The 25,661-nt window shown below is 49.3% G+C and overlaps 1 protein-coding gene across 2 annotated transcripts in view; it reads right to left on the reverse strand.

Annotated features, from left to right (window-relative positions):
* Window positions 1–25,661, reverse strand: part of RASGRF1 (Ras protein specific guanine nucleotide releasing factor 1) — a 96,801-nt gene that overhangs the window by 40,242 nt on the left and 30,898 nt on the right. For both annotated transcript variants that reach the window (XM_073304567.2, XM_073304568.2), the window contains 10 exons: window positions 20,905–20,997; window positions 19,249–19,502; window positions 13,694–13,773; window positions 12,571–12,764; window positions 11,204–11,313; window positions 8,286–8,404; window positions 6,812–6,972; window positions 5,162–5,225; window positions 2,272–2,408; window positions 568–650 (listed from right to left, as the gene is read on the reverse strand). In XM_073304567.2, the coding sequence (XP_073160668.1) occupies window positions 568–650; window positions 2,272–2,408; window positions 5,162–5,225; window positions 6,812–6,972; window positions 8,286–8,404; window positions 11,204–11,313; window positions 12,571–12,764; window positions 13,694–13,773; window positions 19,249–19,502; window positions 20,905–20,997 (1,295 nt within the window). The remainder of the gene's footprint in view (window positions 1–567; window positions 651–2,271; window positions 2,409–5,161; window positions 5,226–6,811; window positions 6,973–8,285; window positions 8,405–11,203; window positions 11,314–12,570; window positions 12,765–13,693; window positions 13,774–19,248; window positions 19,503–20,904; window positions 20,998–25,661) is intronic.

The raw sequence follows: 25,661 nt of genomic DNA on the forward strand, positions 1-25,661 counted from the left end.
AGGTAGCTGCCTTTCTATTTCCTTGAGCCCTTTCTTTTTAATCTTTTGTTTTTCCCTTTCTTTATTCCTCCGCATTTGTCCTCTTGAAGCTCCCCCCTTCCCACACAGCTCCTCCCACCTCCCCTCACACAGCCCTGAGCAAATGTCCTCTCCCCAAACACCACCGACAAAACCCTGCTAATGTGCTTCGTTACCTCAACAGAGCACACAACAGCTCCTAGACACAAAGAAAAATCTCCAGGGCCCCAAACAAACATCACAGGCCTTTGTTGTAGAATGTCTCCTCAGCCTTGCCCATCACTAACTGTTACAATATTTCTATGGTGGTCATCGATTACTGGTGTGTGACAAGTAGGATTACATACAAAGGGTTTAGTCTTGCACTGATTACGCAGGCAAAGCTCCCACCGGCTTCCAAATGGAGCCATCCCAGTGAGTTGAACGCTATGGGGTCCAAAGGGAGTTCTGCAGGTTCAGGGGCAGAGTTAAACCCAGGTGCCTCTGTAGCCAAGCTACATTTGCACAGGCACTCAACGTTACACGTCTCCCAACGCACAAAGCACTTACTTGATCATCTGGGGAACGGTGACTTTTGAGTTCTCCTCAAATGCATTCATCATGAGGCCATTGCATCGAATGTTGTCTACACACTGAAACACAGAAGGGTCAGGGGAATGGAGAACGCAAGTTACACTTGAAAGAGAATTTGTTTCGAGGCTCGATATAGGATTTGATCAGTTGCTGAGATCACAGCATAAGCGGACGTGATGTTGAACTAATCCAAACTGGATACATCCTCACTCATTTTATCTGCCAAGGGCCATTTGATATGAAATTGATGCTCGAAATGCTGCTTTCCTCAGATATGAATGGCAATAAATACTGGGTGACCAGAGGGAGAAGAGTTCATGGCGGTCAGTCTTTATTCCAGTTGCTAGTGGAGATGTTACAGAGAGCTACACAAATTAGCTTTTCTTCTAATGCAGGATTTGGCATATTTAGACTGAAACTATCAGAGGTGGACTGGGCAAAACCACAGACAGGGATCTCCAGAAATGCTCTCTCCACCTCTGTTCTCCCAGTTAGACTCTTCCAGCCCAAGTCTCCTCTCAGAGGACTCTGCCTGATAGTCCTGGTAGAAATACTCTCTCACACCTTAGTCTGAGTGCCCTGACCCCTCCTCCTCTGCCGGTTACACACTATATGCCGTGTTGCTGTAGCTGTGTGGGTCCCAGGATACTAGTGCAGAAGGTGGGTGAGATAATCTCTTATTGAACCAACTTCTGTTGGTGAGAGAAACCAGCTTTCAAGCTGCCCTGCTTGTCTCTCTCACCAGCAGAAGTTGGCCCAATAAAAGATATTACCTGGCCCACCTAGTTTCGGTTATATACTCTATGGCAGCCTCTCTCAGCATGTGGCCTACACCTGCGTATCTAAGGTTCCTGCCTATATCTATCCTGGGAAGCTATGATAAGAGTTAAACATACTACACTGCTTCCTCGCTGAAGAATACAGGACATTGCACAGCGAAAAGGTGGCTAAGAACGAGATGTTATAAAAATCTGCCATTGAAATCATTCATTTTTCTCTTCCTCCCAGCTGGAAGAGCAGACCATACATTTCACGTAACCATATGGGCCCAACTCTTCACTTCTTTGCACCTTGTGGCATCATGTACGGTCTGCAAAGTGAGTGCAAAGTCGGTGTAAATGGCTGCCACTGGTGGGAGTGAGTGGGAAAGTCAGAGCTGGCAGCCTTTTATGCTCTTTTTGCACAAATGTAAATGATCCGCTGGCTGCACGGGAAGGGAGGGTTGGGCCAATAGTATTTTTCCAAATGGAATGGACCCCAATTTTAGCATAGATTTACTCCCACCTTTGATGTGTGCGTGTGAACTGCCGAGTGGCCAGAAAGGCCTGAATTCAACAAAATAAAATAAGAAATAAGAATTATTAATACTTCACATGGCACTTTCTCCTGATGCTCTAGTTATTTTAATGACTTCAACCTCACAATACCCTCATGAGTTAAGCACTGTCTCTATTTTTCTAGATAAGAAAAGTGATGCATAGAAAGATTAATGCAGATGTTCTCCAACTCAGGTGCCTAAAGTCAGGCATGATACCCATATGTGAGCTTCCAAATAAATGGCCTGATTTCAGAGGCAGTAAGCAATCTGCAACAGCCATGGAAACCCAGCGCGACTCTGAAATCAGCCCACCTCGTTAGGTGTCCAAAAATGGATTGGTTTTTTGCTCGATTTCTTCTTACCTGACTGATATCACTGGTCCATGCAGCCTTTTCTTGCCTGGATGATGCCACCAAGATAACAGTAAAGGATGGAGAATCCTTTGGTTCCACTACAATTTTGAAATCAAGATGGTCTATGTCTTGCCCTGATGCTTTTGCTTTGTAATAGACAAGATAAACAAGCAGAGTAAGGTTTGAGGGTTTTTTTCTAGGACATTTTCCAATAGGCTTGTAAACAACATTTGCACTTTGTGGTTTTGTTCGGCCATGGCATGCAGAGTTAACCGTGCAGAGGATACAAATTCAGAGCCTAAGCTTCCATGTTGGCCATGAATCACCAACTCATACTGCTTTCCTCTTCTCCTTCTCGCAGATGCAAGGAGCATCATTACTGGGGGGAGCCTGTGGATTTGTGCTTTCATGCAGAGAGAGCAAACCCATACTTTCATTCTGAATAGCTTTTTTTGGCTGACCAAAGTGAGGCCCTGTTCTCAAGTTGATGGTATCTGGCTCTTTCAATGCAATACCTTTTGAATGCTGCATCCGATCAATTCCAAAACTTCTGGGAATGTTTTAGGCATCAGTGGCCCAAATCCTATTGATTTTGGTCAAAATGAGAAAGCCAGAAAGGAGAAATGGGGAACACATACAGCCCCATGCGTCCGGTTAGCAGAGCCATCATCCTCAGCCAGGTCTGTAATTATCCATAGACCACAGAACTGGGTTACACTCTGTTTATCCTCCCAATAGAGTTTAACACCCTGAGTGACTTTGCGAAATAACAGTGGGTGGAAGGGGGGCCATGCAGAACCCCTAGCATGAGCAAGGGGAGTGGGCTGAGAGGGGGGTGGGTGGGAGCATGACCCACAGGGATCTTGTGGGGGGAATGGAGGGATGGAAAGAGCCCCTGAGGTAAGCAAGGAGTGTGACCTACAGAGGCAATAAAGTGGGGGACTCCCCAGTTTTAGATTAAGGAAAAGCCAAGAGGCTAGTTTTGAGAACTTGGCTGCAAACGTTTGGCTCCCTGGGTCACTCCTCCAACCCGACAGCCAGGTGTGCGGCTGTCACAGGTGGGCGGAGTTTCGCCACACTGCTCTTAGTTGTATGAGGAAGATTTTGAAGAGGACAGAAAATAGCAAGCTGAGTTTTCCATGACAAAGACTGTAATTAGACAGGGCTTGCTGCACTCCTACAGCAGCCTGGTTTTATTAGGCCATTAACACTGCAGTGCATGACGAGGTTGGCCACCTTCGGAAGGTTATATTTAGGGTGACCATCCACCCCGTTTTTAAAGGGACAGTCCCATTTTTTGGGACTTTTTCTCATATAGGCGCTGTGACAGGGTCGGGCCAGATAGCTACAGGAGAGTGACAGAAGGCAGATATATTAGCCCCAGGTTAAGTAGGTCCCTTTTCCCTGGGTAAGGTAACAGGGAAGGTTCCAGAACAATCACGAACTTTCTGGAAACAATTAAGGCAGACAGGCTGATTAGAACACCTGCAGCCAATCAAGAAGCTGTTAGAATCAATTAAGGCAAGCTAATCAGGGCACCTGGGTTTTAAAAAGGAGCTCACTTCAGTTTGTGGTGTGCGTGTGAGGAACTGGGAGCAAGAGGCGCTAGGAGCTGAGAGTGAGAACGTGGACTGTTGGAGGACTGAGGTGTACAAGCATTATCAGACACCAGGAGGAAGGTCCTATGGTAAGGATAAAGAAGGTGTTGGGAGGAGGCCATGGGAAAGTAGCCCAGGGAGTTGTAGCTGTCACACAGCTGTTCCAGGAGGCACTCTAGACAGCTGCATTCCACAGGGCCCTGGGCTGGAACCCGAAGTAGAGGGTGGGCCCGGTTTCCCCCCAAACCTCCCAAGTCCTGGTCAGACACAGGAGGAATTGACCTGGACTGAGGGTTCATGAAAACGGCCAAACTGAGGGCTGCCGTGAAGCTCCAAGGTGAGCAAATCCACCAATAAGCGCAAGACCCACCAAAGTAGAGGAGGAACTTTGTCACAGTGCCTATTACCCCCCACCCCCGTCCCGTTTTTTCACAGTTGCTATCCGGTCACCCTAGTTATATTTGCATAGACGTGCCTCTGTTTTGTTCACGGCAGATAATGTATTTGATTCATGACACCTTGTTTTCCGCTTATGGAATGGCTGCCAGTGGATCACACTGTCCTTGAATTATTCGTTATTTGAATTTGCTCAACCAACTTGTTTGCACTTTTGGTTTTACCCTCTATGGACTGATTGCAAACAGCTCCCTGCAAGTCGCTGTCAACTGCCATGAAAACTCCAGCCATGCTGGATGATTGCAAATGGCCTGTGGGTCACAGAGTACGACGTCCGTGTCCTGGTCTGATGAGAATTACTCTTGTATTCAAGACTGTGGCCTTAGAAGCCGCCTGGGCTTGGAATCTCCCAGACGCAGGTGGCAGGTTAGGGAGAAGCAGCTGCTAAGCAGGGTTGGGCCATTGAAATCTTTTCTCTGTCTGGGAGGCGTAGGTTTTGCCTTGGGAGCAAAATGAGTTGATTGAGTTACTGGCTGGACCCCGAATTTATATTCATTTTCTTGCATCACATACACATAACCTAACTGCACATGCCCTTAATCCTCATCGCAAGCGGATGGTCAGTCCTTATGGGTCTTTTCTAACGCTTCTGGGTCCTGGCTCTGAGGAGGGTTTTGCAGACTTTGCCCCCTTGTTGGGTCAGGCAGCGTCCAAGCCCACACCAAACACGGGGCCAGTACTCGTTTCCAACATGACTCCTTCCATTAGCAGGTGCGTGAGGAGAGCTCCAAGGAACGCACCCGGGGCTTGCACGCGCCCGAAGGGAATTCTTTTTTAAATTCGCACCAATAATAATGGACAGGGATTTCGGGGGTTGGGTTTGCCCAGCTCCAGCTGATACCTACTTTCTTCATCAGTGCTCTCCTGCTCCTCCATCAAGGTGCAGTCGATGAGAGAGATCACACCATTCTGAAAGAGAGGAACAGCCACAGAGGGAAGAAATGTGACACTCGCACAGGCACACATCAATCAATCTCTGCAGAAACCCCTCGGAGGGGCGGCCAGGGGGAGACGTGTCCATCTTCTTTGCTTTTTGAGCCCAGTTCCTGCAAACAGGAACCCACCAGGGTGACTCCTGGGCATAAAGTTAAGTACGTGCTCAAGTGTTTGCAGGATCGGGGCCTTATTTATTACAATTTGAAAGCAGATCCTATTGCCAATGAATTCAGTGTTTTAACTGGTAGAAAATAAGTTATTAAATGCTTGGAAATTGCAATTTTCCCTGTACTGCTGATCAAACGAATTTGTTTATAAATTATTTAATAAGAACAGTAAATTAAGTTTCCCCAAAGTCTGTTGTGATAATCAGCAACTCTTTGCCATGGACTGTAATCTTTCAAACTGGTAATTTAATGTCAGTAAAGAACCATTTTTCTAAGATTCTCACTAAATTAACTGCAAAACATCCATAGACAAATGTGAGTGTCTTGGGAATGGTTTGGAGAAGCCTGTAAGTGTTATGTACAAATTTAGGCCTAATTAAAGATTCCCACTGCATAGATTGTCAGTATTCTCGCAGCAAATCACAAATAACTTCTCTTGCTGAGAACTTGTAATTTTTATCTTAGCACATGACACAGAGCTCATTCCGTAAGTGACAGGATGTCCTAATCACATGCAATACGCTGAACTGCCCTGTTTGATTGCATTTAGACATCTGCAAAGCTACAATTATGTGAGGGAAATTGGCACCTTAAGAAACCTGTTTTAGGAGCTGCAAAGGTGACGGTAATAAGACAGACTATAACCCGCATTCCAGACCTACTGAGTTTGATAGGACATTGGAAAGGCTTAGTCTGGCAGGCCTGGCTTCCTGGAGTCCCCCCATCCATTTTACTTTTAACGGAGACAGAAATTCAGCTCCTCAAAGGTATTCAGGTGCCTAATTCCCATTGGGAATCTAGAGTGCTGCAGTTCTCCAGTGGTGTTCCATGGACTATCCATGTCCCACACAGCTGCAGAAAGCAGCACTCGGAGAATAAGGCTCTAGGGGACTGGAAGGCTGCTCATGGCAGATCTCTCTCTTACAACACTGCCTGGAAAGCTGTCGCCCTGGAGCATGGCTGACTTTGAAGTCCCACAGTAGAGAAGCCATGGAACTGCTCCTGCTGCATTTCAGGGCCTGGTGGGGTTAAAGCTTTCTAGGACAAAGTATCAGCTGCACCCTCCATTTCCCACTGCCTGCTTCTGCAGTCACAGTTGCTCACTTAGAGGTGGATTTTGTGCACACAGTCAGTTACTCATTCAAACGGAGGGGCAGGGAAATAGGGTCTGGCTGGAGGCCAATTGGAAATTCCACCCCTGATCTTCTTCTGAATGCCGGCGTTGCTGTACTGACCCTGCCCAGCAGCGGGGGCGGATGGGTCACCCTGAGCTCCCACAGTGAAATGACACTTCAAAGGGGATTGCTGGGCGAGGTGACCCCCCCCTCCCCCCCGTACTGGGCTCGTTATCTGCACGAGTGTGAGAGAATTGGCCCTTTCTGCAATTCGCACCTTGGTTAAGTGTAATTTGCCACCTGAGCCTCTTGTACAGATAATTAAGTGCTTGGAGAAGAGGAAGCATTGTCTCTCGCCCTCCTTCTTCAAGGACAGGGAGCCCAGCCTCCCTCTGGTGATTTTCCCTTTCTCGGACATCGGCACTTGGATGAGGGAACCTGTTGAGAGGACAAAATCCCATTATTGGCCCTTTGTGTCTCTTCTCGCCTGCAGGGGGTGTAGTTAGTTCTGTTTCAGACACACGATGACAGAGTCAGACTGGCAAGGCAGCTGGTGAAGAAAGTAGCCGGATGCCTCAGGCAGGAAGCCATGTGCTGCAAAGGGCAGGAAGACCCAGCTGTCACAGCTGTGAACCAGGGAAGCGGATCAAATGAAGGCTTCCGTTAGCAGCCCTGGCACACAAAGAGTGCTCCGGGGTGAGACATCCCAGGGGCCCCCACACCGACTTTCCCACCCCCAAGGTCCCATGGTGGGGCTGCCGGGGGAGCACTACTGGCGGAGTAGCCATGTAGGGGGGCCTTTGCACACCCGCTGTGCTGCAGGGGGTCTGTGTGCCACTCTCACTCCATGGCAGGCCCCGAGCCCCTCCAGCCAAGCGTGCTCGACCGCCTCCTGCCACTGGACCTCCGAGCCATGACGTGGTGAGAAGGGGGCCCTTGGAGGCTTGCTGGAGCTCCTCATGACAAGGCCCTTGACTCTTCTCCACATCTAAGGGCAGTAAGGGCAGGGATCCAATACACTGGCGTGTCCCCCACTAAGGGGAAGTCTCTGTGGGAGCCCCGTGGAGAACAGCAGCACCTCACCATGGCTGACCCAAACCTGGGCTGCAATTAGACCTCGGGGAAAAGGCACAAAGAAAGGGATCCATCCACCACGAGCTCTCTGGGGAATGGCCCTGGTACAAAGCCACATCCTTCACGGGATGCAACGCTTACTAGGAGGCCAGGGCCAGCGAGCTGGAGCCCCAGGGCCAGCCCTCCCTGCTTGGCCCAGCCCTGCAGGGCAGCGTTTGTAAGTTGTGGTGGCACACAAGCTACCAAATGGCTGGTCTGACCGTGGGGGGCTGCCAGAGAGCAGCAGCACCCCGGCCATGCCCCTTTCTCCAGGCCATGCCCACTCCACAGGGCTGGAGGCTAAACTGACTCGCCACCCTGGGCATTCCCCTGGGTGCCGGTTACCAGAAGGTCAGGATCCCGCCCAATACTTGGCACTAGAAAACTATTTCATGCTATAACACACATGCCAGCTCTGTGGAGCAGGGCAATCCAGGAACAGAGACCGTCCGCACTCCAGTAGGTTTACAGCAGGAATGAATGGTCCCTATTTCTAATGTTACAGCTCTCCACGCAATGTCATGGCACTGTGCCCGACGCGGTGTCACCGTACTGGAAACGGGCAGCCAGGCAGCTCACCAGTGCAATGCATCGCACGGACAGAGGAGGGGGGAGTTATACAGGTGTAAACGTTATACCTTGTCTGACAAAAGTCTGGCTGGTGTCCAGGAGAATTTCACACCCTTCGATAATCATCCTTTCTATTGCCAGATTTTTTCGAATATTTTCTGTCTCACTCACTTCGTCGTGCATTATCCTAAAGAGGAGAAGAGACAACTGGAGACAGTGAAATCTGCCAGAGAACTGTTGGTGAAGATGGCAATGTGGCTTTTACACTCAACAGTAGCTGCATTAAGCATAGCTGAGATAAAGGACGGCAAAAGGAACCCAGCACTGCCCTCTACATACAGCCCTATACCCTGGAGGCTAGGAGACAACACACGTCCACCTGGAGTTGCTACGTTTCTAAATATAAAAATGTTGGCGGATTTTTGAATTTCCATTCTTGCTGGGAACTGCCCCGTCTGGCTGGATGACCTCTCCCTAGGCAGGCCATTTGTCTGGTTTTAAGCCAGAGGGTCCTTTTTTCCCTGTGGTTTATCCCCGTCCAGCACAGACAAAACTGGACGTGGTTTTGCCCAGTATCACAGACAGATGACGTCCTTCTGAAGAGCGCGCAGCTCCGCCCCCGCCAGCGTGACCCCACGCGCTGTTCCTGCACGAGATCATGCGGGCACAGGGTGGCAGGCGCTTTTCAAAATGGTGTCGGCGGTGTCGTCAGACGTCACAAAGGAGGGAAGGGCAAGCACTGACATCATCACGCCATGAACAGGACGAGGCTAGAAACCCCCCAGCCCCAAGAGCGCTTCTTCGGGTTCCCCCACAATCCGAAAGCTGGCCCTGGGTAGGGTGTTCACAGGCCCATGCGTCTGTCAAGCCTTTTTCAGACCTCTGACCCCAGGATGGCACTTCCGGGAATACTGGGATGTTCTCCAACATCTGCTGCTACACAGCATACCCCTGAATCCACAGCAGCAAATCCCACCCCACCACCCCGTCACCGGCCGACTCGTTACGGATTACAAATGCTAAAGCACTCCGGTTTGGGCAGCCCTTCTCGGCTGGAGCTGGCCTATTCCAGATGTGCTCTGCCGATAGGAAAGCACAGTGCGTTGTACAAACTCTTCCAACAGCCAGACAACGTACAAGAGGAAGCCTGTGGCACTGGTCTCGGGGCTACTGGGCGTGCCATGCTAGCGAGCTCCTCACCCACCTGAGTCAGCGTCAAGCTCCTGACCCGGCAAAGCAATTACGTGTGTGCTTAACTTTAAGCGTACAAGCAGCCCCGCTGAAGTCAGTGGGGAGAAGCACACGCTTACAAGTAAGTATGTGCTCAAGTGATTAGCTGGATCAGGGCCTAAAATACCTCAACATACTCAATCTGTGATACCTAACTGCAAGAGCCAGTGACAGAGCACAGACTGCAGATAAAAATATAGGCCCTAATCCTGCAATTGGCTCTGGGTCCTACCCTGGACCCCAGAGCCCACTAGGTTCCACACAGGCTTGTTGGTCTGCACTCGTGGGCCCAGCTGCAGGGTCAGGGCCGGAGACAGGCTTTCTGCATTTTGTATGCGAGTGCTGCAGTTCCGGGCTCTGCCCACAGCATGGCCTGCATCAGCTGATTCTACAGCTCGAGGAGGAAGAAATGGTGCAGGCTGGACTGTGCCAGCAACAAGTGATGCCACTCAGATCAACTCGGTGCACTGTTGCGAGGACATGGCCAACAGCGTTTGCATTTTTCAGAAGGAAACCGAAACCACTTGAAATGTGAGTGTTTCCACGCCGCACTTGGAAAGGAGAGGAAAAGCCCCTCTGTGCAGGCATGCACCTGAAAGCAGACTCATTTCGAGCCAGTACAGGTGCTGCCAGGCTGGCACCCACGTGACTGGCTCCGGGAGCAGCCAGCACAGAGCCCTGTGATTCGCATGACAAATTCTGGGTTCCAGAGGATTTAATAAAAAGAAAAGGAGGACTTGTGGCACCTCAGAGACTAACCAATTTATTTGAGCATAAGCTTTCGTGAGCTACAGCTCACTTCATCGGATGCATCGGATGCATTTAATGGCTCCGGTTCTTACCCCTTCCGTGCAGCAACGATTCCGCGAGCTCGAACTCCTCAGTCTTGTCTGGAGGACAGGGTTTGAAAATGGATTTCAGCACTGGTTCCCCCAGATCAGTGCTAAAGAGGCTGTGAATGCTAGCAGTGTCTCAAGACACTTTCTGAAGTGCTGCTGGAACTGATTTACTCACCCTTGCTCTGTTCTCAGTACTGATTCAGGGGAAATCGACACAGACAACCAGCTTCAGCAGCAGCTTCTTGTCCTGGTCTGGACAAAACTACTGTGTTTTAGGAGGACTCTGTCCTTTTCTGGGAGGGGAGGCAAATGGGACTAATTCATTGATTCATTGACAAATCTAATTCATTGATTTGTAAATCACAGAGCTCAGAACGACAGGATGTGACACAAGTGCTCGGTTCTATTTGGGAGGTTTGTGGTTTCATGCCCTTGGCACCCGCAGGTGAAGGAGCGTTCAATGCTTCTCAGCATTCGTACAACGAGCATCATGATGTTCAAAGGGAAGGTCCGAACCTGAAATAATACAGGCCACCTTGGACCCGTCCTTTCCCCTGCACCCTGTGCACCACAGATTCTGCTCAGGACGCCACTTTGGTCCCCCCGGCAGACTCACTACCATAGAGCCACAAAGCAGTGCCGACAGATTCGGCACACTCAGCAAGTTCATGGATGGCCTCATGGAGCAGCAGACCAGAATGATATTCACGCATTTGGGAGGGAAATGGCTAAGAAAGGATTCAGCTTCCCCTTAGCTTCTCCTATATTTCACCTCAAAAGGAACACCCCTTCCCCTCCCCCAGCATACACACGGCCTCTCCACCACGCCTGCCCTATGGAGACAAGAACCGCTGCCGTGGCAGAGCCTTTGAAGCCTTCCTTGGAAGGAGAAGGAATCGACCCGTGATGGTTCTGACCTGGAAAGCTCTTCTAGCTTGGACTTGGCGTAGTCCAAGCTGTTCCTCTCCACGTGCTCATGGGGCGTGTGCGCCAGCAGCTCATGTAACGTCAGAATGTATCTGGGAATCTGAGTCGGAACCGGAAATCAGGGGTCAGCAGAAGGAACAATCACGGCAGCGAATTAGCATTAACTCTCACGTAAGGACGACTGGTTTGTACAAAGTGAACTGGGCAATTAGGGAAGGCTGGGCCCCCAGCCTCCACAAACTTCTTTGTGCTGCTCCATAAAGTCACGAGCGCCCACCTATCCAGCCCTGCACCGAGCCCCACTCCGGAAAGCGACCCCTTCCCCATGCACAGGCCCAGGTCCTGCCCCAGCACCACTACTGGGGTCCTCCACCAAGCCCCGGTTCATATCCTGTAATTCAGGTACCAGCATTTAATGGTTAACTGGGCCTCACCCTGGTCTTTCCGGAACTCACAAGTTTCAGCTGGAGGCTTCGTTTCAAAAATAACCCTTATGTCCCACCCAGCCATGGCGGGCAGGGGGCTCGCAGGATGGTGGTTCTAAAGCGGAGTTATTCCCTGTGTCTGGGAAAGCGAGAACGGCTCTCGCGCTCACGTGTACTCTGCTTGCCACGGTCTCGGACAGGCAGAGGGTGGCGGGCCCCGCCCAATGCTCATGCTTAGGGATGCTGAGACTTACAGGGGCTTCGTTTCCCATCACTGAGCATGGCAGCAAAGTGAGGAGCCCCAGGCTTGCCCCGGGGAGTACTGGCTGGCTTTGACTCTGCCCCCTGGGGTCTCTGGAGGATCAGCCGGAGGCCGTGGGTGAATGGAGAGGGACCCGGCGATGGGAGTAACTCAGAGTCCAACAGGCTCGTTACCTGGTGGGTGAGTGTTTCAAGCTGGGTGTGGCTTTCCCGGCTGAGGGAGTCGGGCTCTCACACTGCCAGGTCTCCAGTGCCCTTGTAAGGAGGGGCTGAGGCTGAGGCACCCCCCTGAGCTCAGTCTAGAGCGACTCCAGAATGGTCTATGGTGCTGGGGTGGAGGGGGTGGGAGGTGGGATTGGAAGGCTAGGAAGCCAACCTAGGGGCCATCCCTGCCCCCATGCAGGGTGCGAATGACTGTCTGCAGGGAGGGAGCCCGCTGGGCTGTGACCGGGCTCAGAGAGGCTGAGCCTACGTTTGGCTGGTCACTTCGTGGCCTGGAATACTGCAAAGGAACTCCTCTTCTAAACAGCCAGCCAGGCCCCCTCCTTCTCCATTGCCCTGGGAGACTATTTATACGCAGCGCGCAGGAGACTCAACAGATCTGGGGAGCAAGAGGCTTCCTCGCTGAATTTTATGGCCCGCTAGCGCCTGCCACGAGAGCCACGTGTCACCTGGAACATGGGGTACGTCAGGAAGGTCTCCAACGTCCTCTCCTCGCAGTCCGGCTTGGCCTCGTAGTGCTTCAGCAGCTTGTCGAAGTCGCGGTTCTGCTTGCAGTGGGCCAGGATCTGCAGGCTGTACTGATGGTTTCTCACGAACTCCTGGTAGATGTTCAGCATGGGCAGCAGGATGTCAAACAAATCAGCTGCAAGCAAGCAGGCAACGAGCTGGTTACAGCACCGCATGAGAGCCTCGCACTCCCACTGGGCTCCAGCCACGGCAGCATCGGTGCCGGGCGGACAGGCTCACTCACCCGTGCCTGGCCCGAATGAAGACGGGAGCCACTGATTTGTGGGTGTGTCTGACATTTACGGGAGTGACACGTCACACGCTGGCTCTGTGCCTGGATTTTGGGTTTGAAGAAATGGGCATTTGCACAGCGAGGAAATCCAAGCCCAGTTTGGCTGGCCTTCCTGGAGCTCACCGCTTTAGGGACATGCACCTTCCAAGGTGTGTCAGGCAGTAGGTGGGGGTGCTGGGACTTGCATCGTGCCAGGTGGAGAAGCCCTGCCTGCTGCATGTTTCCTATGGCATTGAGGGGTGAGGCATGTCACCCTGCACCCTCTGAGCGCCCACAAAAACCACAGGAAGAGAGCTTTACAATGGGGGACTCAAGACTGTGCTCCCTGTCTGAGAACTACTGCGCAGAGCACTGGAGCAGCTCCTGAACGAGGAGCTGGGGTGGAACAGTCAGCGAGGAGCTGCTGGATTGGCAAATCTCTGTGATGTAACTGTGGGATCCACCAGGGCTGTGTGGGTAACATGCCTGGGCACATGTCAAGAACCTTCAGCATCACAATAAACTCTTCTGTGAATAAAGAAAAGTCCCATGAGGTCAGCCAGTCAGGTCACTGGATTACAAAACTAGGACCTGAGCTGCATGGTCGACTAGAATGGGTTTGGGGTTTTTTCCCACGAATGAAAAAAATGTATGCCTTACCACAACAATTAGCAACAATTCAGTGCAGTGACGTAGCTCAGAGAGAACAACTGTAAAGTTTATTAGAAGAAAGGACAGGCAAGAGCTAATGAGAGTGAGGAAGAACATGCAATAAAGAAACAGCATCTACTCACCAAGCACTAGCGTTGGCCAGCTAGAGATTCTTGCTTTCAGGCCTTGATAAAAGATCTGGTGCAAAAACATGATTGTTTCACTGAAAGATAAACCAAAAGGTAAAGAGGTGGATGAACAAGAACCAGCTAACAATGTAAGACTCCTGGCACTTCTAACGGGGGGAGGCCAGATAAGCACTGCAAAATGAGGATGAGACTGGGTGGACTGGCTGATGAGGAGAGACTGAAAGAGTGACGGATGGAGAGAAATTCCTCAGCGTGGGACGAGGGGAAGAATTAGTGGGAATAGTGGGATATGAGGAAGAAAGGGAAAGTGTGAGCAGGTCCTGTTTCCCAGTAGTGAGATGTAGGATCCCGTGAATAGTCTCCTAAGTGCTGTAATGAAGGATCATCCCGGGGAACATTTAAAACAAGCAGCCAGCACCACACCCGGGGACGTGGACAACAAGAGAACCGTGCACTAGCAAGAGGCGTCCTGTATTTCAGTCTGGAGAGACGGATTCCCTGGAGACGGGCAGCTGCCCAAAGCCACTCCCTAGCAAGACACCAAACGTGCACACCACACCTCGACTGGGGCCATTCCTGAGTCCAGCTGGCTGCTGCTCCCCTCCACAAAGGACTGGGAATGATATGCAGAGTGCTGGAGCTTGTCGAGTTTCTCTCACACCCTCTTAAATAACCTCTTTGAGCCTCTGTCTGCTGCTCCTAGCCTCTGCTCTGTCCCTGCCTTGTCTCTCTTCTTCATTTAATAACCAGGTGAGCAGAAGGCTGCACAGCGGCCCAGGTGGGCCCTGACCTTGCACCTGCCCCGTAGATTTCCCCAGCTTCCATTCCACTCTCTATCGAAGCACCCCAAAATAATTTTGCATCAATTAGTTACGATTTCCCTCCAGCATTCAGAGTTGACAGTCCTCGATTAACTCATCAGTCTAGGTGCTTCACCATTACAGCCATAATTAGTTTTACCACTATCATCCTACCTGCAGAATTCAAATGTGCAGGTCTGTACTTTCCTGTACCAAGGACCTGGCTTTATTATCAGCAAGTCCTTCGGCTATTCCCCGCCCACCCCCCCTCTGCACAGGTGTCTGATTTGGTAGGTTAGGGTTGCCTAGTTTTTGTTGTCTTTTGCATTCAGCGCGGGATGCCCCCGGCTTGGGACAGTTGTCAGGTCTCTTCCTCCCCAGTTTGCAGGCAAGGTGCCGATTAGGGTTTCCTCCTTTGCTACGACTTTTTCCTTCTCTGGGGAATTTCTGCTTTCCCCTGCTACATTTCCCTCATCTTCCTTTACTGACAGGGAGGCAAAGGAGTTGTTTAATTTTCAGCAGTACATAAATGACCTTTGCCATCTGCTTGCCAGACCCTTCCTGCTGCCTTCCCTGACCTGCTGCCCCAGGCACAGATCTCATTAGTTCTGTGACCCTCTTGCAGAGTTTTTCTTTGCTGGGTGCGGCTGTGCTGCTCTCCTCATTTTTCACGCTCTCTCAAAGTCACTTGGCTGTGTTTGCAGGCTTCTTGGTGCCTGATGGGGATACCTCTCAGGGCCCTCCCTTCCCCCTGGCATCGGTGCCTGGTGGACAGTTTCACACACCACTCACCTCCGCCCGGTCTGAATGAAGATGGTAGCCACTGCTCTGGGTTTGTGTGCCACATTTATAGGAGTGAAATTTCACTCATGGGTTCGTGTCTGTATTTTGGGTTTGAAAAAATGGACATTCGCCCAACAAGGATCTGCCAGGGCTTAATTTGTGCCGGGGCTGAGCTCTGGCACCCCTTTCAATACAAATTAAGCACTGGGGGAGGCAGCAGGGCCTGGAGGTGATTGGTGTGGGTGGGGGAGAGCCCGTGAAGGCTAGGGGTGATGGGGGGGGGGGGAGTTTATATAGAAGTTTGGCCAGGGTGCCATTTTCCCTAAAGCCGGCCCTGGATAGCAGGGACCGGACTCAATGACCCCTTCCAGTCTGATGTCTGATGATTTCCCTGAGGCTGTATCAGATAATCTCCATCTTCTTGAAAGCATCACCTCTTCAACCTACTTCGTCTCATTACAGCAGGAGCAAGAGCTGTCACTGCATTTCCCAGAGGGGATGGAACCGCTCACCCACAACTGAAGCACGGAGAGCTGTGGGGTGGATTGCGCTAGCCAGCAATGCGACAGCAAGGAAACGGGGAAATAGGTTCTGCCATTGTCCTACATGAAGAAAGGAATCCCCAGAGTCGGAAGCTAGTCAGGATACAGGGCTCCCTCTCCTGTGTGGCCCCTCTGAACACACTAACGATACTTCACTGCTAACTCAGCCAAACCGTTTCTGAGGGTCAGTAAAAGTCAACTAACTTTCTCTCGCCCATTTCCGTAGGGCTCTGCATTTTCTGGTTTAAGCTGGAATCAGAAATAGCCTGAAAAATTCTCTTCTTAGTATAGTTCTGAGTTACCTAAAACTGGGAAATACCAGGAAATTAATGAGATCTCCTGATTCCCAGAACAGAGAGGGCTGTTCTGATAAGTTCAGATGTGTCTCTGAATATTTCAATATCCACTCAACACTAATCCAAAGGAAGGGCTTATCTTTAGGTAAGCTAAACAAGGCAACATGGGGGCTAAGGGGTGGTCTAACTTAATGCATTTACATAGATCTTGGAAGGCCTAGAATTAAAAACGGTCCTGAATCAAAATCCTGGATGTGAACAGTTGCAGAGTTTGGGAAAGCTCAGATCAAGATCCAGGGTCAAATTGCAGCTTCTCCATCTCTCTATAATGGGCCAAACCCCAGCTGCAAATGGGCCTGGAGCTTTGGGAACGTGAGGATTGGAATTCTGTCGCCAGGGACCATTTCTGTCCTTTGGGTGTTACAACACTCTAGGACAAGTATTTTACTTTTCATTAGTCCAATCCCAGTTAAAACTGGCCCCAACCTAAGGGAGGGGGAAAACAGGCTAGAGAGTCTGCCCATAAATGAATGCCGGGTTGGCACTTTCAGTGCTGGGAAGGATACAGTGCATCTGTAGCCATAGCAACAGAGCGAGTGGTTTCTGGATGACAGGCGCAGTGATGAAAGCAGGATTTCAGGGAGTTTCAGCTCCCTCTGACAGAGCATTCAGCACTGCACTGGGCTGGCCTGAAGGGGTGAGCTCAGCACTGCCTGCCATGGGCGTGCACTGGAAAATCCCACATGAGGCGGGTTTGGTTTCCTGGACAGCTTTGTGGAAGTTGCAGCGAGATAACGGCAGCAGCATCCCCTCAAGTGTGTGTGTCCTTAACGCTGAAGAACTTACTTCTTCCCAGGGGAGGTTGCAATCTCCTCTAGTCCTAAGGTTTGGTCCAAATTTCGTGCCTTCTGCAGTCCTCTCCTAGTAATTAGGAGGCCAAATCCCTCTTGGGCATGGCCTGCACTGTTCAGCTGGCCTCTTGCAGTTTAACTCACTAGGGGATTTTTCTTTCCCTAGGTTAGTTAGTTCAGCCCGTCAATGGACAAACCCGACAGCAGCCAGTGCGAAGTTCTGCTCTCCCAGACTAGACCACCTCCCTCACAGGCCTTGCAGAGTCTCTCCTTGCTTCCTGCTGAACCATTTTCTGTCACATGATCCGTGAAAGTAAATAGCCAGAACAAAACCACTCGGGTATCAGCACCTTAAACCAGCACTGAATTCTGACGGGCCCTTGGGAAAATAACACTGATGCTGGGTTGGGGTTTCTACGTCTCTCCCCTCTCTTCCTAGGTCAGTTGGACTGACAACCCAGACAGGGAGAGTAGGAGGTTTCTGGGGGTACAGTAGGAGGTGGAGGGGAGGGAGGGGGAGACAGATGATCAACTTGTGTAGTAAATAGTAACATAGTGCTAAACTTTCCCTCCCACACCAGGGGCCTGCTAAGGCTGACATCGGACTGAGCGTATCCACTGGGAACCTTAAAGGAGTGAGCCAGGAACGACTCTATTGAAAGAGCTTTGTACCCCAACCGCCGAGGAGTTGAACTGTGCTCTAGGGGATGTCGCACACCAGATGTTACCCATCGGGCAGATGTTGGCCATGGCGGGTTTCCGTTCTCTCTAGCAAGACCAGCTCTAGAGTAGGACTTTGTATTACGATCTGTCCGAGAGTCGATGTCCTCATGCAGGATTCAGCAGGGATTGCTACTGTTAAACCTGGCATGTCACAGAGACACACTTGGCAATGCCTTTGTTTGGCCCAGGCCGGATTTACGCATCTTAATTCTTCCTCCTCAGCCAGGGCCTGTGGATGGATTGGGCTCTGTGCAGTTCATGGTGGCTCTGACCTACAGCATCGCTCAAAGCACAGAGCATTATGCAGACCGCAGGTGAGGGATTACACCTGCTCTCTCTACACAAAACATCTCCCAGATAGTATGTTCTCTCCTTCCCTTTTTCTTCTGTGCAGCTGTTGAACGTATTCTGCTTCTGCCTCCAGCATGCTGAAGATAACCTGGTTCCTTTTCCTCAGTGACCCATTCATTATACAGAGATAACCTCAGCTCTCTTGCCTAAGCCAATGGGAAACCAAAGCAATCTAACTTAGCTCCTTCAGCTGTCAGTCCCGGTGCACATCCCATTGTCTCAGGACAGAGCAGCTGGCACAGAACTCAACTCTTTTGAAAAACAAGGATCCGTAGCACTTCCCGTTTTCAATGAGTGCATGAACACACAGTCGCTGCTGAGAGATTTCACTGTATGGCTCCTCTGTGCACAACAGACCCTTTGCACATTTGGATTTCTTCCTGTGGCAGGGAGTTGACTGACATTTTTCTAGTTAGATACCAGGCACCCACCCTTACTGCAGGGAGCAGAGCCGTAAGGAAACTTTTTTACGCTTGGAACGTGGGTGGGATTGATGTAAGCCCTGGAGCCATCCAAAAACTAGGGGAAACCTTAGGTATGAGAAGCACCTTATAGCAAATCAGGGAAGCTGATTCCTCTATTTATTTGCTCTTCAAGGCCTGGGCTATTTGTTCATCACCTGGCCTCATGCTCCCCCGTGTGGAACACTGGAAGTTGTTTCTGGATAAGTAAGAAGAGGACTGGGGGATGGGTAGGTGAGCTGAGAAACTCCTAAATCTGGTCCCATGCAGAAAAGGCCTAATGTAGGTGACAGGCTAGGCAAGAGGGGGGCCAAGAGTCTCCTTGTATTCTCCCGCTCATTCTCCCCAGGCCTCTGAAACCCCTGCTCCCGAGAGAAAGAGCACCCTTAGGGGTGACTCTGAATGCTTAGCTGCAGAGAGCTCTGTCAAGGAGTCCCTCCGTCGGGAACATTGCCGGGCACTGCCCAGGCCTGCAGGCGCTCATCAGAGTGACCAAAATCCCATGGCAGGTCTAGTGAATCCATTGACAACCCTGACCTCCCTGACGCAGGAACGTGCTCCCTGGTTGGACAGTCACCGACACCAAGTGCTCTAAACCCAGCAAAAGTGCCTGCAATCACCAAGCAGCCAGTTGTGAAGGGGGGACTGGGCATATACCCCCGCTTCCTTTGCATCCTGTCCCGTTACCGTCAGTACACCGCCAGCTTCCTCTGAGCATGGGTCATCCAAGAACGGTGCTCACCTGTTCAGGAATATGCTGCTGACATCATCGTGGGTGATGGGAGGTTTCTTGGAGCTCGCTGCCATCCTCAGCGGGCGAAGGAAGTTGTTGACCAGAATGTGCAGCTGTTGAACGTATTCTGCTTCTGCCTCCAGCATGCTGAAGACAACCTGGTTCCTTTTCCTCATGCTGTCAGCGTGAGGAGATCGGATATAGTCCTGAATGATCGTCTTCCATTTTCTCCTGCATAGCCAGCCCCGTAGAAAGCTCTGGACCTGTTAACAGATTGACAATCTCATTAGGGGTTTTACACGATAGCCTGGGCTAGCATTTATGCAGCAGTTTAGGTGCAAAGACCAAAAAGCTCTTCTATTAACAGACCATTGTGTGGCAGTTCTACCTCAATACATTTGCTAATGATGTTCATGGGGCTTTGTGCTGAACCGTTCATAACGGTTTCTGTTATCTGTACTTCGGTATGTCCTCGCTGCAGGGAAATGAACAATAACTCATTTAAATGAGATCGCCTCTTTCTCCTTTTACAAAGATGAATGTAAGTCTCACTATTAAATGAAAAGAAAACCCCATTAACATTTGCCCCTTCCACTGCACATGTAAAAAGTACAGCGCCTTATACTGTCAGCAGGACTGTCAGGGTATGAAAATACCCAACCAACCCAGTACCTAACACATATCTGTCCATCTGTCCATCTACCAATTAACTGATCAACCAGTAGGTTTGTGCGCACACAGAGACAGATTTGCTAAGTTAAAAACAAAAAGCTTTTGGAATATACCCAAATCTGTATCTAGATCTAGCCACAGACAGATATATGCAGCCAGCCCCGCACACCCACTTAAACCTGAAAGTGCAATGTTTTAAGGCTGAAATCTCCTACACAACAAACAAAGGCATCCCAACAACTCAACAGCTCTGCACTGGTGGGGGCATGGCCAGGACTCCTTCTCCTGTACATGTGTCACTCTAACTGCAGTCAGTGGGAGTTCTCCATGGAGGTGGAGTAACTGCAGGACCAGGTTTCTGTGCAGGTGAAACTGACCCCAAGAAGAGACGGTGATGATTTTGTGTGCAAGATGTAGTTAGCCCAAGATGCTCTCCTGCAATGGTCAGATTTAACTCCTTTTCTGCTGGTAGCTTTAGAAATATTAGAGCAGGCTGTATAACAAATAGTGATTGCTTTAAAGGACTATTTGTTCTCTGCAAGGAATAATCCATTCTAACACAATTTCCTTGCAGCATCTCGCAGTCTGTAAATCTCTGCCTGTAGGGAATCCTGCTTTTCACAGGTCCCCACTGCACGGATGTGGCAAGATTTAAGACGGGGCTATTCATCTAGGTGCTGGCACCATTAGGGCAGTGAGGTGCCCACGCCAACAGCAGAAGGGGTCAGTACTGAAGAAGACAGAGACAATTAACATAAAGCTTTGCAGAGCAGTGGTGCACATTCTCCTTCATGAATTCATAGAGTGGGGACGGCTCGTCGAACAGCCCAGCCCAGGCAACACCCAAACAGGTAGCAAAGACCAAGCTTCACTCCCTGAAATAAATTTCAAGTCAAGTGTTCACGTCACAGCTCCTTAAAGGCCATTAGCAAGTACCCAGTGCCAGGGTTTAGTCACAACTTCTGCGAACGTCTTTAACACGACAAAACAAACCTTTTTGATTTTCTTGATATCGCTGTCATCGTCATTTGGCACACTGCTCTGAGTGGACTGGATGCGCTCGTTATCTTTAAGCAAGGAGGCAATCTACAAACACACAGGAAAACACGCTGACCAACAGGTCCAACACCGGCACTGCGAGACATCTCGGTACACAAGCGCGGGAAGTGAAAAGACATGTGTGAGCTAAGTCCTGTCCCCAGTTACATGCAGGCACCAGCCAGTAACTCCAAGGGTCAGAAGTGAATCGTGATAAAGTCATTCGACTCCCGTGCAGTGCTGAGATCTAGCCCTGATTCCATTTTAAATTACAATGTAATAGATTGTGTTGATTCTGCCTTTAATGAGAAAGCACTACGGATGCACTGATGAAAAGACAACAAGAGTATCGTAAAGATCAACAAAATAAACCAGTTGTATGTATCAGAATGTATCTGAAATATGGGTTGAACACATTTTATCCAAGATATTTTAAAAAATGGGAAATAGCATGTAACAGTTCTAGGCTAGAAACGTTGCCAGATACCAAATGCAAAACTGGGCACCTGCTCTATGATAAAGTCTCCAGACAGAGCTTGTCAAGAAATAGGGTGGGAAGAAATTGCAGAAAATTCTCAAGTCACTTTCATCCTGCACCTTTCAAAAATGAACAAGTTTTCATTTATTCACCATTTTGCATGAACATTTATATGGAACATTTTAGGCTATTAAATTTTCATTGTCAAAATAATTTCAGTTTTTAAAAAAAATCTTCCTCCCTTCCCTTCTCCTTCCCCCATCTTGTCACTGAAAACGGGGCAGGAAAAGAGGGAATGGGGGGGGGAGAGAAAACACCATAATTCAAAGAACAAAACTGAAAAAAAATTGACTTTTTTCAATTTTGTCAAATAAAACTAAAATTAAAATTAAAAGAGTTTCCAACAAGGAATCAACTTGCTCTATTCAATGTGCTGTCCTAGTATTGGGAACGGGGTGACTATGGTGCAAAACAGCAATACGCTGGGTTACTGGGGGGTCACCAGTGCAAGGAGGCGGAGAACATCATCTCAGGACAAGAGAGGAGAGGCAGAAGAAGGTGGGTGGAGTTTGAAATTGAAATAGCTTCTGTCACATGGGGGCAACTGTGTGAATATCCAAAACAGGCCTTCTCCAGGGTTTGAACTGTGCCAAGACCATTCTGACAAAGCGGTTAGAATCTTGGGCAATTGGGATCTTGACAGAACACCTGCTGTATCCCTAACAGGAAACATTTCTTCCATATCCCTATAAAGCCCTATAGAATTTACTAGGGATGAAATCAGTAACCCCTATAGAAATTAAATAGGTTCCTATAGAAGTGATTTTTAACATATAGAATTTAATACGGAATGGGGTGCCTCTCTACAGAATTTTAAACCAACCTAAAGAAATTGCACTTCTGCAATAGACTTCGATAGGCTGCATGAAAAACGCTACAGCAAGGTGGTAACATTCTCTATCCAATTCTATCCGGCCTTTCCGTATGGGTATGGGGCTTTCCAAGCCAAGGAATTGCTGATTCAAAGGAAAGACAAGATGAAGCAGAGTTGTTCTTTCCCGTCCTTCCAGGGCCCTCTTTTACTTTTCAAATCTCCCTTTCCAGTCCTTGTTTTATGACTGACAGGCAACAGGTCGTTTTGCAGCTGAATTTTCACTGCACAGCCAGCTGCAGCCGTTCGTACAGAGCGACCCAGACTGCCACCGCTCTGCTCTAGCGCGAAGCATTTCATTCAGGAAAGCAGCATGTGCTTAACTTTAAGTATATGTTTCAATCCACTCGACTTATGCGCCTCCTCAAGCGCGTTGCTGAACAAGGATGTTTTTCTGAATTTGGGCCTAAGGGCCCAAACCTGCAAAGTGCTGAGCGCTCCCAAGAGGTCCCAAGCGCCCTTGCGTTCTCTGAGCTGCTGGGGTTCAGCACTACTCGGAAGCAATCAGAACTATGCAGGATCTGGCCTGAGTATCTCTTCCACAATGCTCCCAGCCCCTTGCTAGGCCGAGCAACAGGAGTTCTAAGGTTTGGCTCCAGAATAGCAGATGCCTCACTTGGAAGCAGGTCTCCTCAGCTCTGCCAACTGCACCACAGGGCCAGCCGCAAAACGGCATAATTAATTAATAATTAGAATTTATCAAAGACAGCACATTAATGACAAAACTGAATTATTTCAGATTTCCTACAATCTAATGGGTGAAATTACTTCTCCGAGCTGGGAGCGAGGCTTAAATCATCTAACTAATACACAGTGTGGGAAAGGGCTGGGTTTTCTTTTCTTTCTTTTTTAAATCAAGTAAGCAGAATTTGCACATTAAAGCAGAAGCTGATTATTTGATCTCTACTTCAAAGAACACGGAAGAGGGGAAAAAAACCACAAGGTAAAATCAAATGCATTTGGGCTCAGGGAAGTGCTAATTAACTGCTAGCACTTGGCCAGTTCCTAGATTATTGATTGCTTGGCATTTTTAATCCATAATCCCTTGGCCAATTTTAGGGTTTGCACACAACTCCCATATTTGCCTTATTAAAATGTCAATAATTATCACTGAGGCCTTTATCGCCAGGGACAGGCGGGATGGAAAACTTGACCCAGCTGAGATTAACAGCAGAAAATGGATATTAGGAGAGCTCACTTCATCCATCGCTTCGGAGAGCGGTAACAGCTGTATTTTTATTTAACAACTGCCATGGGTCCATAGGGTTTCATTTACCATCTCTATCAGGCCTCAGGGGTTCAACACCAGCCAGCTGTTTTTAATTCCAAGTGCTAACACTTAGGAATTGGTGATTATAAATAATAAAGCCTGCATTACAAAATCTCAGTACACCGGACCGTGGGGTTGTTTTTCCAGAGCTCCTCAGGGTCAGCTCGGCCTTTCTGTCCTGCAGTGTGCGCACTTGCCCCCCGGTGGATCCAACTGCAGGCCTGGGACTCAGTGACATTCTCGTAAAAATCCTGCCCCCAAATGGAGGGTACTGCGGATGGCACTTACTCCCTCTTTGCATATTGCAAGATAACCCTTGCAGAGGTGACGTTTATGCCGGACTCATCCGGGTGTTTCAGAAGAGCTCACTTCTCTGCCTTTGGCAAGCACCAGCTTGCGCCCAGGGTCCAGAGAGTGGAGTGTGTTTTTCTCACTGCCAGCCCTGCATAGTGGAACCAGCCACAGACAGCCCAGGACACCCCAGTTTTGTTAGCTGTAATTATTTTGCCAGCTGCTCTGCAGGCCTGTTCAGTTCTGGGTGTAATTCAAAGTGTTGCACTGATCTCTAAAGCCCAGGGTCCTGGCTGAGATGCTGGCTCTGCTTTAGGCACTGCACAGAGAGCCCCTTGCTAGGGGAAAACTCGGGGGGGGGGGGGGAAACTGAGCTACCAGGCACCAGATTTCAGGGCAAGGCAGCTGGTGACCAAGCGTTCTTGGTGGCAAAGCCCCTCAGCTATGAAGTTCTCTCCCCCTGCTGCTCCGACAGAGTTTGTTAATTTGTAGGATGTGGCCCAGAGCTTCTCTCTGTCCTTGGGCTGCTGGCTGGGAGGTGGGTGGGCATAGTTTCTGGGGGAGAGGGAGTCCCTTTGATTACTTTGGGGGGGTGCTGGTGCACAGGCACCCAGAGACTTTTGTAGTCAAGCATCATTAAAATGTAAAAAGGAAGAATCAGTATCCCAAGTAACCAGGATCCCAGGGCTGACTCTTTTGCCTAGAATACTGCCATGGGATCGTTAACAACCCTCCCGGCTAGCGTCTCGAGTGCTAGGACCAGAGTGGGTCAGGGATTGTCCAAAAAAGGTTCCGTTTCAACCACTCTCCCAATCGGAACTTTGTTTTAACAAAGTTTCAGAGATGTCAAAGCGTCCCACTTGGACATTTTCTAACTGAACAGTTTTGTTTTCGGTTCAGCACAACTTTTTGTTTCGAAATTTTAGGTAATTTTTACTAAAAAAAGGTAAAAAATACAGAAAGGGCAAAATGTAAACCAAACATTTTGAAATTATTAAAACATTCCCTTTTGATTGACCTGATCCAATAAACGTTCAGCGCATTGGTTCGTGACTATTTTCGAGCTGCCGGATTTTCATGCCGGTTTGGGATGGGAACCCTCTTCTAAATCTCGAAAATTCTTGCAGGAGAAGAAAACGGTTTCCCGCTCTCCTCCAGTTATGACTCATCCCGAAGTGATCCAGCACTGTACGGTAAGAGTGGGCCGGTAGTCAGTAGGGGCTCAAGGAAGAGTGCCACCTACTGGTTCACCTTGATTATTACAACACCATCAGCTTAAAAATCTATTAAAAATGGTAAAACAAGAGATATGGAACTGAGCTTATGAGGTGTAATTCTCCCCTTAGTCATCTCTACAGCTCATGATATCATTAATGGGATGCCAAGTTGGGGAACATACATCCCCATATGTTTACACTCTTAACAATAGAGGCAAATATATAAAGTATAACAGATCCCCAGACTTTTGCCTTCAGTCTAAATTACGTTAATGATTTCCCCCTTTCGTATTCAGTATTGCTCTGCTGAATAATTTTTGTGTTTTGCTGCTTTGCATGTTTTAATTTCCATTGTCTCTATTCCTGCTGTATCCTGCACATTTACAATTACAGGGCATTAAGTTGATGCATATGCCACAGCTGCAATGTGGTAAAGGCAGTGCAGCACTTAGAAACGTTTTCAGAGCTGCTCTCTTTTCAAAGCCACTTGCTTAGTCTTAGTGAATTGTCAATGTAATGTAAAGC

This window comes from Lepidochelys kempii, chromosome 10, assembly GCF_965140285.1.
Source record: "Lepidochelys kempii isolate rLepKem1 chromosome 10, rLepKem1.hap1, whole genome shotgun sequence".
In the NCBI taxonomy this organism is placed as follows: Eukaryota; Metazoa; Chordata; order Testudines; family Cheloniidae; genus Lepidochelys; species Lepidochelys kempii.